We start from the raw sequence: 15,618 nt of genomic DNA, 5'->3' as shown, positions 1-15,618 counted from the left end.
GCAAGTTGACACTGCGCTGAATTCCTCGGCATGGTTGCTGGCTCCGGAGGAACACGGTGAGCGTTCCGCTGCCTCTTGGCAGAGTAACGCGAAGCGTGGATGAATGCTTGGGTGTGGCTTAAATAGTCAGCCACACCCAGGGACTAGGCAGAAATTAGACTGCCGCCCCCAATACACTGCTGGATTGTTTCCTCTCCATGTTTAACCAGTGATGACTGTAATTGGATCCAAGAGTGCCATGCTCTGGTCCAACTGAGTTCTCTGGTGCTGAGGAGATGTCGGGGGAACCCAATAGACCAATGAGGGATTCTTGGAACATGTGTGTGTGGTTGTGTTTTCGAGTTGGTGGGGGCAAGGGCACTAAGAACAGAGGTTGTGACAGTACTCCCCCCAACTCCCCCTCAGGTTGGAAACCCCATGCCCGGGTTTGTCTGGATGTGTGCGATGGAACCTTTTAACCAGCCGGGGAGCGTGGATATGCTCACTGGGCTCCCAGGATGTGTGTTGTGGACCATACCTTTTCCACTCAATTAAGTAATACAGTCTGGACTTAACATTCTTGGAATCTAGTATGTTTCTGACCTCATATTCTAGTTCCCCATCCATGATTGTAGGTGTCGGGGGTACTTGTACCCGTGTATTAGGTTGAACAGGCTTCAGGAGGGAAACATGGAACACCGGGTGGATTTGCATACTTGCCGGTAGGGTTAACTTTACTGCCACCGGATTGATGATTGACTCAATGATGTATGGGCCTAAGTACCTTGGACGGAATGTTTGGGGTCCTTTCAGTGGAATATGTTTGGAGGCTAACCATACGGCATCTCCAATTTGATACTTCGGTGCTGCCTTTTGGTGTTGATCTGCATACTTTTTCTGTCTTCCTTTGGCTTGCACCATTTGTTCTGCAGCCTCTTTAAATGCCCGTTTGATGGTTATATGCAGAGTCTTTACTGCTGGCATTTCTAACTCTTCAGGTGGATTGAGAACAGATGTTCGTGGATGCTGCCCGTACAGGACATAGAATGGGCTTTGCACGGTAGTGGAATGCTGCGAGTTGTTGTAGGCATATTCCGCAATCCATAGGACATCTTTCCAAGTGTTCTCCGATTGGTGAGGTAGGCATCTGAGGTATTGCTCGAGTGTCTGATTAGTGCATTCCATTTGGCCGTCGGTTTGAGGGTGGTGACTGGTTGAGAGTCGTACAACCACCTGGGCCAATTCACAACACTTCCACAAGAATTTCGAGATGAATTGGCTGCCGCGGTCTGATATTACAATGGTTGGGAACCCGTATAGTCTGACTATCTGCTCTAAGAAGGTTTTGCCATGGTGAGCGCTGTGGGTAGTCCTTTCAAAGGGATAAAGTGGGCCATCTTTGAGAATAGATCCACAACAACCAGTATTGTATTGTAGCCATTACAGGGAGGAAGGTCGGTAATGAAATCTAGAGACAAAGTATGCCATGCCGTTGGTGGAACAGCTAACGGGCGTAAGAGGCCCGCTGGTTTCTGTTTTTCAGATTTGTTTTACGCACAGACGCCACATGAGAGCACAAAATGAATGACGTCCTTTCGCCAATTGGGCCACCAATAGGTTCTTTGGATAATGGCCAAGGCTTTGGCTATTCCAGGGTGCCCTTCCAGTAATGTGTCGTGATAGGTGGTAATGACCCTTTCTCGTTGAGCCTCGCTCGGAAGATATATCCGTTCTCTGAAACATGGTAAACCATTGCTTCGTATGTGTTGACTGCTCTTGGTGATCCATGCCTGAAGTTCTTCCTCACTCATGTGGCGCAATATATCGGTCTTTAGATCGTCCAGTGGTGCGAGTGTTGTGGCTCCAAGTATCTTGCTTTCAGGTATTATGGCGATTGGTTTGGTTTTTTCATATGCCTTGTCTTCATCACCTAACCGCAACAGCGCGTCAGCTTTACCGTTGCGCACCCCCGGACGATATGTAATAACATAGTCGTATTCCACAAAATATAACGCCCATGGGAGCTGGCGAGACGATTGCGCTTTGCTGTCTTCAGGTATTGCAAATTGCGATGGTCTGTGATGACGGTGGCCGTGTGTCGGGCTCCTAAGAGATAATGCCTCCATTCCTTGAAGGCGGCTTTGATTGCAAGGAGTTCTTTATTGATGATTGCATAGTTTACTCCAGCAGGGGAAAACATCTTTGACCAGAACGCGACCGGATGTAACTGGCCGGTGTCTGGGTCTTTTTGTGAAAGGACTGCACCCATGGCGGTACTGGAGGCATCAGTTTCGACTATGTAGGGAAGATCGGGTCTTGGGTGGCGTAAGATCGGGGCTGAGGTAAACTTCGATTTCAAGGCCTGGAAAGGGGTTTCTGCCTCTGCGAGCCAGTCAAAGTGCTTGTTTTTTCATAGCAGGAAGTTGATCGGATGGACGATTTGAGAAAAGCCTGGTTTGAAACGACGATAAAAATTTGCAAGGCCTAGGAAGCTCCCTTGATGGAGGTGGGAGACCGCCAATTTGAGATTGCATCCACTTTCCTGTTGTCCATTCTGATTTCTTGAAGGGTCAGGATGAATCCTAAGAACTCCACCTCAGACACATGGAAAGAACATTGCTCTAGTTTTGCGCAGAGTTGATGGTTTCTGAGTCTGTCGAGGACGGCCCGCACATGGGTGATGTGCTCCTGTTGGGTGGTAGAATACACCGGGATGTCGTCGATGTAAACCATGGCACAGACATCTAGTAGATCCCTTAGCACATCGTTCATAAAGTTCTGAAAAGCAGCTGGGGCGTTGCATAGCCCGAAGGGCATCACCTGGTACTCACAAAAACCCTATTTCATCCGGAATGCTATTTGCCACTCATCCCCACTTTTGACCCGCACCAGGTGATATGCCCCTCCTAGGTACAGCTTGGTGTAGATTTGTGCGTCCTTCATCTGGTCCAACAACTCAGGACTGAGCGGCAAGGGGTACCGGTTCTTGATCGTTATCTGATTTAGTAGCCGATAACCAATGCAGGCTCTAAGGTCCCCCTCTTTCTTTGGAACAAAGAAGAGAGGCGAGGCTGCTGGAGATTTGGAGGGTCGGATAAAACTGCTTGCAAAGTACTGCTCTAGATAAGCCTTCAGGTGGGTGTTCTCTTGTTCGGTCAGCGCATAAATACAGCTGCATGGGACCTGGGTGCCAGGGATAAGGTCTATCTGGCAATCATATGCCCAATGTGGCGGCAGCGTGTTAGCCTGCTCTTTCTGGAATACGTCCTGGTAATAGGCATATGCTAAAAACAGAATGCCTAGTAGACCGAGCACTTCTTTCTTCCTTGGGATACTTTGTCTTTGCCCTTCTTGCGTCACTGTGCTTTTGTAAAAGGAACAAGAGCACTCCTCAGAGAAGGTTAACAACCTCGCTCGCCAATTTATTTGCGGGTTATGGGCCTCCAACCACGGAATCCCCAGGATCATACGGAACTGGGGAGCGCTTATTAGGTCAAAGGCAATGTCTTCTCTGTGTCCATCCTGGCAAAGGAGCGTTACGACTTCAGTGCGGTGGGTTACCGGTCCAGAGGATAGCTGGGTACCATCTACCGCCATAACGTTTTCTGACATAGCTTTTGGATGATTGAGAGGACCAATTTGGCCCGCTAGGTCATGATCAATATTATTGCTACCACCCCACTGTCTATGTATGCCTCGAGGGCATGCATGCGAGAGGGCTACTGCTGACTAATCAGAATCACTGGGACGACGAGGTGAGAGGTCTGTAAGTCCTTCTCCTTGCTCAGCAAACGGACCTCTACATTTGCTGGGTGTTTTCCGAGTCGGACTTGGTTTCTTCTGCATCCAGTGCTCCTAGCGTTCTTCTGGGTAGTTTCAATGGACAATCCCGCAGGAAATTTCCTGCCTTGCTGCAATATAAACACAGCTGTTGCTGTTGTCTTTTCTCCCATTCGGCCTTCGTTAAAGGGCCCCATACACCACCGATTTGCATGGGTTTAGGTTGAATCTGGTTGGTGAGGTTGTGGTTCCCGAGGACGCAAAAACATTGTTCTTCCTTCCGATCGGGCTCGTTCAGCCTTTCGGTCTTGCAGTCTATGATCAAGCCGAACCACGAGATCAATGAATTCTGCACAATCGTCGGGAGGCTTCACAACTTGGGCAAGAACGTCCTTTAATTCCCTTCGTAGCTCCCGATGAAAGAGGGTGGTCTTCTTTTCTTCAGGCCAGTTGGTCTCTGCCACTAGTCTATTAAACGTGGCTATGTAAATCAGCAGGTCTTGGTTTCCCTGTCGTAGCGACAGGAGCTCGTTGTCCAGAGTCTGGCCCCTAGTGTGTCGGACGAAAAACTTCTCCAACTCCCATTGAAAACCAGCGAAATTACGTAGCAATGGGTCATCCCGATTCACCAGGGGAATGGACCAGTCCACTGCACTTCCCCCCAGATAAGACAAAACGAAGGCAACTCGTGACTGTTCATTGGGAAACACCCCTGGTCTACACAGAAAATACAGGCAGTACTGAATAATAAAAACGGCGAATTTGTTAGGGTCTCCGGATAATCGTTTGGGTGGGGCTAGCGGAGCAGTCTCTGGAAGGAATACTTGCACCGGGGCTGTTGATGGTGCAACAGAAGGCTGGTTGCCTGCTAACGGGGCCTGCCCGGCTTGGTGCTGCAGCATTTGTCGTGCTAATTCCTCGGTACGGTCTCTATTAACGACTATCTCTCGCCGCAAGGCGTTTGTTTCTTGCCGAGCAGCATGGACCTCGGCCCGTAATTCCCCTAACAACTGTGCTAATAGGTCAGTATCGAAGTCTCCATGATACTTGGGCAGAGGTTTCAAAGCTGGCTTTGCGTTCTGTTACGCTCACCTTAGCTCTGCGGGAGTACCAGGAACCTCCGTTCGGTACCTTCTCTTACCCTCTGGATGACTGCGTCTGTGGGGGGAACCAAGAAGACAAGTGGAGGTAAATTTAGGGGCCTTGTGGTAGCTACAACCCCCTCTCCCCCTAACCCCTTCTGTGAACACCTCCCACCTGTGTGTGTGTGCTCACCTTAAGTTATAGGAAGGTAGGTTCTCCGTCCTGCTTTCAATCCTCAACAGGGGTGCAATAGTTCAATACCACCAGTTACTTCACTGATGAGTAGTCCTGCCCAGACCTGCAGTGGCTTGGAGTGTTCTGCTGCGCTTTTGGAGTGTTATTCGCTGTTCAAATGTCTTTGCCTGCTTGCTGGCTTGTTTTACTTTATATAGGTTTCTCTAACAGGCCTTCCTGCCTTGTCCTCTTGCTTTTTTCCTAATTGCTAATGTCCGTTGTCTTTTTCTGGCAGACTTCGTGCCTTTCTTTCTTGTCTTGCCTTTGTCTTTATTGCTATATAGCGCACACACAGTACAATGTGCCTTTCCCCTTTGTTGGTGTCCGTTTTCAATAATGTAACCTTACTGTGTGCGTTTCTTCCTTTTTTACAGGTTTTGGATGGAACGAGGCTCAAGGGCGAACGGGTGCTGGAGAGGCGAGTCGTGGAAGCTGTATGCCGCGGAGGGGCCGCGGACCCGATGACAGCACCAGCTCGGAGAAGTGGGCAACGGAAGCTGTAAGCTGCGGAGGGGCCGTGGACCCGATGACAGCAGCAGCTGGGAGAAGCAGGCCGCGGAAGCTGTAAGCTGCGGAGGGGCTGCTGACCCGATGACAGCAGCAGCTGGGTTGCGGAGAAGCCTGAGCCGTCGCGGGACAGAAAACAGGTAAGTGCTGAGATTGGGAGCTCCGCTACAGAAGCGAGGGGCTGCTCTCTTCCAGGCAAGTTGACACTGCGGCTGGATTTCTCTGCGTGGTTGCTGGCTCCGGAGGAACACAGTGAGCGTTCTGCTGCCTCTTGGCAGAGTAACGCGAAGCATGGATGAATGCTTGGGTGTGGCTTAAATAATCAGCCACACCCAGGGACTAGGCAGAAACTAGACTGCCACCCGCAATACACTGCTGGGTTGTTTCCTCTCCATGTTTAACCAGTGAAGACTGTAATTGGATCCAAGAGTGCCATGCTCTGGTCCAACTGGGTTCTCTGGTGCTGAGGAGATGTCTGGGGAACCCAATAGTGCAATGAGGGATTCTTGGAACATGTGTGTGTGGTTGTGTTTTCGAGTTGGTCGGGGCAAGGGCAGCAAGAACAGAGGTTGTGACACCTTCCCCTCCCCTCTGAAGCACTCTCATGGCACCCCCTTCTAAAGAAACCCACTGCCAACCCCTCCAGCCCTGTCAACTATATCACTCCTTCTCCTTTCCTTGGCAAAATCCTGGAAAAGCTGTCCATCTCCCAGCTTACTCTTCACTCAGACTCTCTTGGCTGTCTCCATGACCATCAGTCTAGCTTCAGAGCAGCCAGAATCATGGAAACTGCTCTTCTGAACATTTGTGAAGACCTGCTATCCAATCTTGACTCTAATTTCCCTCCTGTCCTCATCCTACTTGATCTATCTTCTGCCTTTGATACAGTCAACCATGCTATCCTGCTCAACTCTCTCCATGATAATCTGGGTATCACTAATCAGACCCTGTACTGGCTGACCTCCTTCCTCTCCAACTGACCCTCCCAGATCCAACTTGGGTCCTTCCTTTCCTCTTCTCACTCTAAAATTGATGCGTTCCCCAGGGGTCTGACCTCTCTCCCTGGCTTTTCAACCAATACCTGGCACCCCTCGCCCACCACATTGCTGCTCTCTGGTCCAGTTTTCAGTGCTGTGCGGATGACACCCAGCTCGTTTTCAGGCTTTTCTGGGGACTGGGTCCACAATATCTTCAACTCTCCCTTTGGAAATACCTTCCTTCTCGAGCTCTTCGCTCCTCCACCTCCAACTCCCTCCAAGCAACGAGTTGGGGGTAGATCTCTTTCTTTGGTGGGGGCCTCCCTCTGGAACTGAAACTTGAGGAGAACCATCTTCGGTTCCGGAAGCACCTCAAGACCTTCCTCTTTGCTTCTGCCTTCTTTCTTCCTCTCCCCTGCTGATCAGTCTGTGCACTGGGCCCCTGGCTACCCTATTTCAAGTCCAGATCACTTGCCCACTCAGCCGCATACTCGCACTGCCTCCTGGCTACCCCTGCACTCGGGTCTGTATCTGCAACCCTACATCCCCCTTTCCCGCACTTATAAGACACTGTCTGTCTGCGCCTATTACTGCACTTGTGCCACCAGCTGGCCACACTACCTATTGTTTGCTTGTTTCATGTTTTCAGCACTTTCCACTTCCCCGTACCCTATGCACTTTCTCCTTCCCTCTCCCCTGCACTTGCACGTTCTCCATGTCACTGGGCCTAGTAAGATTGTTTTTTTTGTCCTCCCTTGTACCCCTCCCTTGCCTTGTCACGCCCTGAAACACTTGTGTATGGGCACGATACAAATAAAATATCATATCATATCATACTTCCGTCTGCTCCAGAATTCTAACTTGTGCCAGTTACTTAGGAAGTGCACAATCATTACACTTCAAGAGACTTGGCGTACATCTCAGCAGCCTTTGACGGCTTCAGTAATACACATCAGGCTGCTCGCTAAGGGGACACTGGACGTCCATATGGCGGTCTTTTAACCTTGGTTAAAATGTGTTCTGAAGTTAAGGAGATTGCTACTTTTGACGTCCAGTTTGATATTTTGGATACACACATTAGAATTCTTAGAAAGGCACCTTTGAATTTGCTGGTGATTAACATTTAATTGCACTCTGGCATGTGCCCCTTTTCATCCATTGCTGATCGACTCTCTGTCCTGGTCGCTGAAGGATACAATACTACACCTTATGGTCACATGCTCCTGGCAGGCGATCTAAACGCTGACTGTATCTCTGCCATAGAGTTAACGCTGACTGTATCTCTGCCATAGAGTTAAGAGATATATCCCTCGGGAATGTGGTCCTAAAGACGAGGAATGGGAAAATGTGGGTTGACTGTTTACCTGGGATGGGGCTGCAGCCCTTAAATGGGAGAGTTCCTGGGGATATTTTTCCTCAATCAACTTGGTCAAATGGCACAAGCTCCTGTACCATAGACTACACTTTTGTGGGCTCGGGGCTATGGGAAAACTGCTATAATTTTGAAATTGCTTGCTCTGACCTTAGTGATCATTCATTACTGGTAACATACTTTGAGAATTTGGTACAGGGTTGAGCCCTTCTGGTGACGGCTTAGCGCGGACTGCTCTCACCTTGTCCACCTTCAATGGTCACCAAATATGTTGGTGTGAGTTAATCTGACAATTGCCACTTCCTTGTCCTTAAAGTCCGAATCACAAAGGCGTCCTTGCCTTTTGGTTGATAACTTAGAATGTTTCATAGCTGACGCCTTAACATCTAATCTATCCAGGATAGGGAGTAAGTTGCCTCGCTCCTTTCCCCATTCTCATTCATACAGCATAGATTTGGTTAATAGGAGAAGAGAAATGAGGTGCTCCATTAGGCAGATTCAAAATGACTCTGACATAATTGAATCTGTAAGGGACACTCTTTTGCATAAGGCCAAACAATCCTACAAAATTTGGCTTCGGGCCTCTCGAGCACACTGCACCCAATTGGATGCGGAAAGGATGTTATCTGCTCTACTGCATAAGAATTAAAAAACCTTCTGGGCATTGATCAATCGCTCTGGAGCTGCTCAAACATGCAGGCTAGGAAATGCAGTCTCAGAGGATTGGATATGTCATTTTGAGGCTCTTTATACTCTTTATGCTCTTCCCGATTTACCATTTAATATCAACCCGGTAAGTTTAATCTCTAAGGAGGTCATTACAACCTTGGCGGTAAGGTGCCGGAGCCGTCAACCCTTTACCACTTCATTATGAGTTCTGCTCACGGGACCCGCTAAAGACGCCTGGTTTTACCAGGCAGCCTTAGTGGGCCCCGCGAACATCCCAGCATACTAACAACAGGCCTGTTGTTAACGGTCCCATTGTTAGCATGCTCCCTATAGGGGCTCGAATGGGAATGGGGATGTACTGGGTCCAGGTTCCTTGAATGAGGAATTACCAGGCCCTCCAAGGTCAGAATGGCCCGGTAATTCCTCATTCAAGGAACCCAGACCTGGTAACCGGTAAGGGGGTAGCCATGCCGCTAATACCGCCTACCTTGTAATGACCCCCTTAGTCTTCCCCAGTAGATATTGTTCCATCACAGACTAAAATTGTGGCAATAATTAGGTGCATAAGTAATTTGCAAGCTCCAGGACCAAATGGACTCTCGAAACGCCTATTTAAAACTAATCCAACTCTGGGTAGAAGTTCTTTGTCCCCTATTCAAAGATATTTTAGGTTGGAGCATCTTCCGCCCAGCTGGGATCGGGCACACATTATTCCCATTTACAAGAAAGGAGAGAGCGTTCATCCAGGGAATTACCGTCCGATTTAAATTCTTGATGCAGACTCCAAAATGTTTTCCTGCATGCTTCTTGAACATCTTGAATCCTGGGCCGATAGTGAAGGCCTACTTTCCAAATAACAAACAGGATTCAGGAAAAAATGAGCCCCCAGTTGAACGGCATTGTGTTAAAATGTATTTGTTGGTTTGGCTTGGTCTAAGGGTAATAATTCTGTTTACGTTGCCACAGTAGCTCTGACGGCAGCGTTCGTTGCTTTTGACCATTCCCTCTTATGGTGTAAATTACGTTGGGGAATTCCTCCTGGATTATTGAGATTGATAGTTGCTCTGCATAATCACTCTACTATTCAAGTTAGTCTAAATCAGCAGGGTTTATCAACTCGTCTGATAAAAACCTTTAGAGGCGTGTGTCAGGGATGTGTATTGAGCCCCTGCCTCTATAATTTATATTTGGCAGATTTGGACCAGAATCTTCAACCACTAGCCCTGGCATCACCGGAAATCCCTACCCTGAGACCACTATGGTTGGGCTACACAGATGACTATCTAATTTTCGCCAATACATCAACTGGGCTGCAACACCTTCTTGATGGTTTTTCTTCCTTTGTGAATGACAATTCTTTGTCAGTAAATCCGGCAAAGACGAAGGTGACGTAATTCTCTCATTTCAGGAGGAAGATCCCCTTTAAGTGGCATGTCCAGGCAGAACTGGTGGAGAGGATTGAGTCTTTTCTCTATCTGGGCTTCATGATTAATTCAAAAAGCTCCATTTCAGTAGTTTGCATGTGGCTCACTACAAAGGCCGTTAATTTAGCGAATCAGTTAACGAGGGTCCACTCTAAGTATTGCAAGTTTTCACTCTTACCCTCATTGTGCTTTTTCGAGGGCAAAATCGTGCCAAAATTACTTTATGGGATTGAGGTATATGATCCCTCAATGATTGAGCACTTGCCCTATTTAGAAGCCCTGATATGGAGAAGACTCCTTAATCTGCCAAGTTCTTTACCGCACTCAGTGATTCGTTATGAGTTGGGTATAATCTCTCTCAAAGCAAGGGCGATTTGGCATTATTTGTCACTGTACGGGAAGATTCTGGCTCCATTAGTTAACTATTTATTTGTTGATCTTCAGGATGCATGTGAGCTGGGAGAATTGAGTGTTCTGTCTGAACTGAAGGTATTTGCTTTATTTCTATTGGCCGAAATTGGGTGTAAACAGTGAAACTCCTTGAAAATCTCGATAAGGTGTAAAGGGCTCTTTATACTCCAGACTCGGCTACTACTGTGGCTGGAATCCACTCGTACCCCTCTTTGAGACATCTGAAACTGGATCATAAATGGCAAGGCATTTTAGTCCCTTATTTAGCTACATACTCTAGTAAGAAGGCACGTTCACTGTTCTCCGTTTTCGCATGATTTTTTTGCACACTAAAGAGATACTATTTAGATACGGTCTTTTAAAAGAAGAAACTATGTTGCCGGTTCTGTAAGGACGGGAATCAGAAAAAAACGTTGGATATTTGCTTTTAAACTGTGATTCTTTGCAGCATTCAAGAGAAACTGCTTTTTATAAGTTTATGAAATATTCAAAAGTATTGGCAGAAGATAGGATGTGGAATGATTGTTTATCGGGAACAATAACTTCTATTGTAAATGCAATTGTAATGTTTTTTAGTTTTTTATCTTTGAAGTTGAAAGTTTAAATTGTATTTATTTTTTTCATTTTGCTCTTTTTTTTCCTTTCTTTTCTTTTCTTAAGTGGTACATTTATGTACACCTTATTCATGTGTCTCTTGTTAAAGGTTTAATTTATTTTTATCCAATAAAACAAAAGATAATAAAAATAGGAAACACAGAAAAAAGAACCCTGACAATTCTACATGTCAAAAAACAAAAGGGAAACACCATAGTGGGGAATAATCATTATGACAAAAAATAAAATAAGACGCAGCTCCAGCATTTCTCAAATTGTAGCTTCTGCTCCTACTACTTTTGTCAAAATGGCACGCTCTGTTTTGCATTGACAGATTGAAGTTTTTCCTGAATGTTTTACTTTGAAATTGGTAAGGTGGCATTTTTCCTTTTTTTTTTTATTTGATCGTCAGATATCATACAAACGAAATAACAAATTACAATGCAAACATCAAGAAAATATCCCTGCATGCAGTCCAGCATAATGAAAGGCAAGGTCCGAGTTTACTCCATGTAGCCTTGGACTTTACTCCAAGCAGAATAAACAAGTTAACTGTGGCTTCAGGGCCCAACACAGCTTTCCTCTTATGCTCCCATCAGCTATTCGGCAACTGAGCCCCAGAGAACAGGAGCTCCATCCACATTCCACTCCTGCATCTTGTCTCCGTGGTGACCAGAATGCTATGCTGTTAGTGGTGAGAAGTCAGCATCATGCTGGCCAATCAAGAAACCAGGAAGCCTTGATGAGCATGCCCTAGCAGCATCCATTTCCATAAAGTTCATAGACTCCCCTGCCTCCACCTGGGCAAGAAGGTATTCAATGCCCCTCTCAAGAAGACCATTAACCTCCCTAAATAAAAGGTTACATGTGATTTAATCGAATGAAAAAACAACTAATGGAATTTAAACAAATAAAACCAACTAATACCAAAATAACTAATTTCTTTTTGTTGTTTTTGGGGGGCACCCAAAGCCCCCCTTTTTTGTAATACTTTTGCCCCACCCCCAAAACGACTATTGACACTTGCAACCGTATTTTTTTAGTTTTTTGCAAAATTAGATATTTTGGTATTAGTTGTTTTTTCATTAGTTGAAATGTCATGAGTTGTTTTCTATTCAATATAATCACTGCATACCAACTCAAGTGTGTTAAGCGTTTGCTGCACCCATCCCTGTGGAGAGGTGAGGTTGACTGGAGCCAAGATCACCAGAAATACGAAAGCCCCTGGCTCTCATTCTACTCATGCATGTCCCAGTGTAAGATGTCTATCTTTGAGAGACTAACTTATATGAATAGAGCACATCTGCTTGAAAGGTGCCTATTCGTTGAAGTACAGTATTCACAGAAGGGTTTATCTGAATCTTCCAACAAATGCAACAACGAGCAGCGGCCTACTGAACACCCAAGCGTAGATGAAGGATGCATTTCAAGTTATCGTACACCAACGTGTTCATGTTCAGAGGCATTTAATCAAGACACTGGGCCTCATTACGAGTACGGCGTTAGGGGGTTAACGGCACTGGTAAGGATGCCAGTGCCATTAACCCCATACCACCACATTCCGAGGTCCCTTAACGGGTCCCACTAGGGCTGGCTGGTTTTACCAGCCGCCCTTAGCGGGACCCGCTAAGGGACCAGGGAGCTAATAACGGGCCCGCTATTTGCAGGCCCGTTATTAGCTCCTTCCCCATTCCCATTGAGCCCCTTGAGGCCCTTTGAGGGCTCAATGGGAATGGGGAATGATTTTCAGAATGGGGACTTACCGGGTCTTCCAAGGTTGGAATGACCCGGTAAGTCCCCATTCCGACGACCCGGACACGGGTTTGGAGGCAACCCTGGTGCTAATAGCACCATGGCTACCTCCAAACTCGTAATGACCCCCACTGCTTCTTTTCGCATTTGTTCCGGTTGGACTTCTGGGGCCAGATTACAGAAACGTTGCACCGGTGCAAGTGCAAAGTTTGCGCAGTATTAGCACTAGGGCAAAGTTTGCCCTATTTTTAAAAACACTGGGACACATTAAAAACCATTGCACCTCGACAAGTGCAGTTTGGCTTATTGAAAGCAGCATGGCAAAAATTTCCCTAGTGCAAAAAATATGTATGTCCGCAACATTTGTGCACCAGAGCAAAGTTTGCCCTAGTGCTAATATGGAATGGTATTAGCAGTAGGGCAAACTTTGCACTTATGCAAAAATGCATCAAAATGTGTCTTTTTAGCACTAGGGCAATTTTAGCCCTGGTGCATTTAAAGGGATAGTCCAGTAAAAAAATGTATTAAAAAAATAGATAGGCAACATTAAAAAAAGAATACTAGCACTTTTTTTTTTAAAACTTCCTATGTAAAATTTTGATCCCGAGAGCCCCAAATGGGAAATGCTAAATGCTGCAGTGTTTCTGCCTAAATCTGATTTCCCATTTGGGGCTCTCGGGCTCCCCAAGGGGGGCCCGAGAGCCCCAAATGGGAAATGCTAAATGCTGCAGTGTTTCTGCCTAAATCTGCATTGCCATTTGGGGCTCTTAGGCCCCCCGTGGGGAGCCCGAGAGCCCCAAATGGGAAAGCAGATTTAGGCAGAAACACAACCGCGTTGTGTTTCTGCCTGCCTTGGCTTTCACTTTGGGTCTCCGGTGCTCCCCTGAGGGAGCACCGGAGACCCAAAGTGATAGCCACAGCAGGCAGAAACACAACGCGGTTGTGTTTGAAAACGCTGCGGTTTTTCTTTCTGAGTTTCTCAGGCTCCTCTGAGCAAGAGGAGCCTGAGAAACTTGGAAAGAAAAACCGCAGCGTTTTCAAACACAACGTTGTATTTATGTTTGCGGTCGCTTCAAAAGCGACCGCAAACATAAATACAACGTTTTTAAAGCTGCGGTTTTATTTCTAAGTTTTCTGGGCTCCTCCAGCCCGGAAAACTTAGAAAAAAAAACGCAGCTAGAGCTTATTAAATAGCACTTACCGAGATTCAGCTGCAGCTTTCCTGCTCTGGTCTCCGGTCCCCGTCCTCCGCGTACAGCACCAATGAAGGAAAAGCCACCCAGCGGTAGCTTTTGGTTACTACAGCTGGCTGGCTTTTCCTTCATTAGTGCTGCAAAAGCAAAAGCCAGCACAGGCGGGCATCCATTTCACAAAATGGATGCGCCCATGTGCTTGCTTTTGCGAATTTTGAGCTTGAATAGCTCAAAATTTTACATAGGAAGTTTAAAAAAAAAAGTGCTAGTATTTTTTTTTAATGTTGCCTTATCTATTTTTTAAATAAAAATGTTTACTGGACTATCCCTTTAATATGCCAAACTGCACTTGTCGAGGTGCAATGGTTTTTTAATGTGTCCCAGAATTCTTAAAAACAGGGCAAATTTTACCCCAGTGCTAATACCGTGCAAACTTTGCACTTGCACCGGTGCACAGTTTATGTGCTTCTATTACTGGACTGTGGGACGCTACTAGAACTTGCACCCAGCACACACTTGCCGACTGCTATTCAATTCTGCTTGGTAGCGAGGAAGTCCAGAGCAGCTCTTTCATATCTGAAATCTACCTGCCTCATGTGGATGTGACTTCAACAATTCATAGGAGAACAGATCATTCCTGCAAGTGAGGGATCATGCATTCGCTCACACACTCTTCGTTTTACTCTCAGATGAAATCAATTACCTTTGGAATGACACCAGTCAGACCAACCACGAACCCCAAACTGCAGTCATCTCGACCCAACACACAATAATGCAAAGGCTATCCATTACACAAGTAGAGCCAGCTCACCCCAATGATTTGATGGATTGAAGCAAGAATTATAATTTGCGTCCATGTTGAGAAGGGTATTATCTTTTGGCTGCCCTCCTATCGCAGACACCTTACGCCACTTTCTTTTATTGTTTTGTTTTTGTGCTTTGTTTTACTGCAGGTGTCCTTTATCAGGAAGTCTTGGACTGTATAACTTGCACGAAAACCGTGAATAACTGCCAACAAGATAAAGAAGTGAACCTTAATTGTGGAGGTAATGTGTCTGGGAGTCTGTAAAGGAGTGTGTAAAGCTCTCAGCTACCACAAGTGTTTACTAAGTCTTTATTTTTATTATATTATTTATATGAAAATAGCAGGGCAAATGACAAGGAAACCTGTTCAACACCTTTAATAAACCACTACTGTCCAAAGTGTGTTTAACTTTGCCAGCTTCTCTGTGACTCATGGCTGTTGTTGTCCTCCATACATGTAATAGCTGCTATTGCATGTATGGGAGGACAACCATGTGAAAACTTCAAAATTGCACTTAATAGGATCTCAATATGAGTGTAGTGGAAATAGAAAAACAATTTGATACTTCAAAATTCATCTTTTTTTTAACTGTCTATACTGATTCTGAATATTTCCGAATTTATTGTAGTCATTTTGAAACTCCACATGGTATAGATACCTTATGATTCTGGGCCAAAATACTGCAGCAACATTTCAGATATGTTCCCATCTGATTCCCGCCATGTAAAATGTGGAAATAGAAATGTGTTTAGCACTTAAAGGCACAAAAAGGTGAACAGGATCTGCAAAGGGGCTGAGAATGTCAGCATCAGATTCTGTCATTCGCAATCCCTTCTGT

At 46.1% G+C, this 15,618-nt stretch overlaps 1 protein-coding gene across 1 annotated transcript in view; it reads left to right on the top strand.

The window, feature by feature from the left end:
- IZUMO1 (izumo sperm-oocyte fusion 1) overlaps nt 1–15,183 on the top strand; it is a 441,208-nt gene extending 426,025 nt beyond the window's left edge. The window contains exon 5 of the mRNA XM_069649610.1: nt 14,929–15,183. Within this exon, the coding sequence (XP_069505711.1) occupies nt 14,929–15,044 (116 nt within the window). The 3' untranslated portion in view covers nt 15,045–15,183. The remainder of the gene's footprint in view (nt 1–14,928) is intronic.
- The last annotated feature ends 435 nt before the right edge of the window (nt 15,184–15,618 follow it).

Source organism: Ambystoma mexicanum, chromosome 1p, assembly GCF_040938575.1.
Source record: "Ambystoma mexicanum isolate Mex_15411 chromosome 1p, UKY_AmexF1_1, whole genome shotgun sequence".
Taxonomy (NCBI): Eukaryota; Metazoa; Chordata; class Amphibia; order Caudata; family Ambystomatidae; genus Ambystoma; species Ambystoma mexicanum.
Note: the sequence above shows the minus strand (reverse complement) of the source record. Positions and strands in the feature narration are given on the sequence as shown.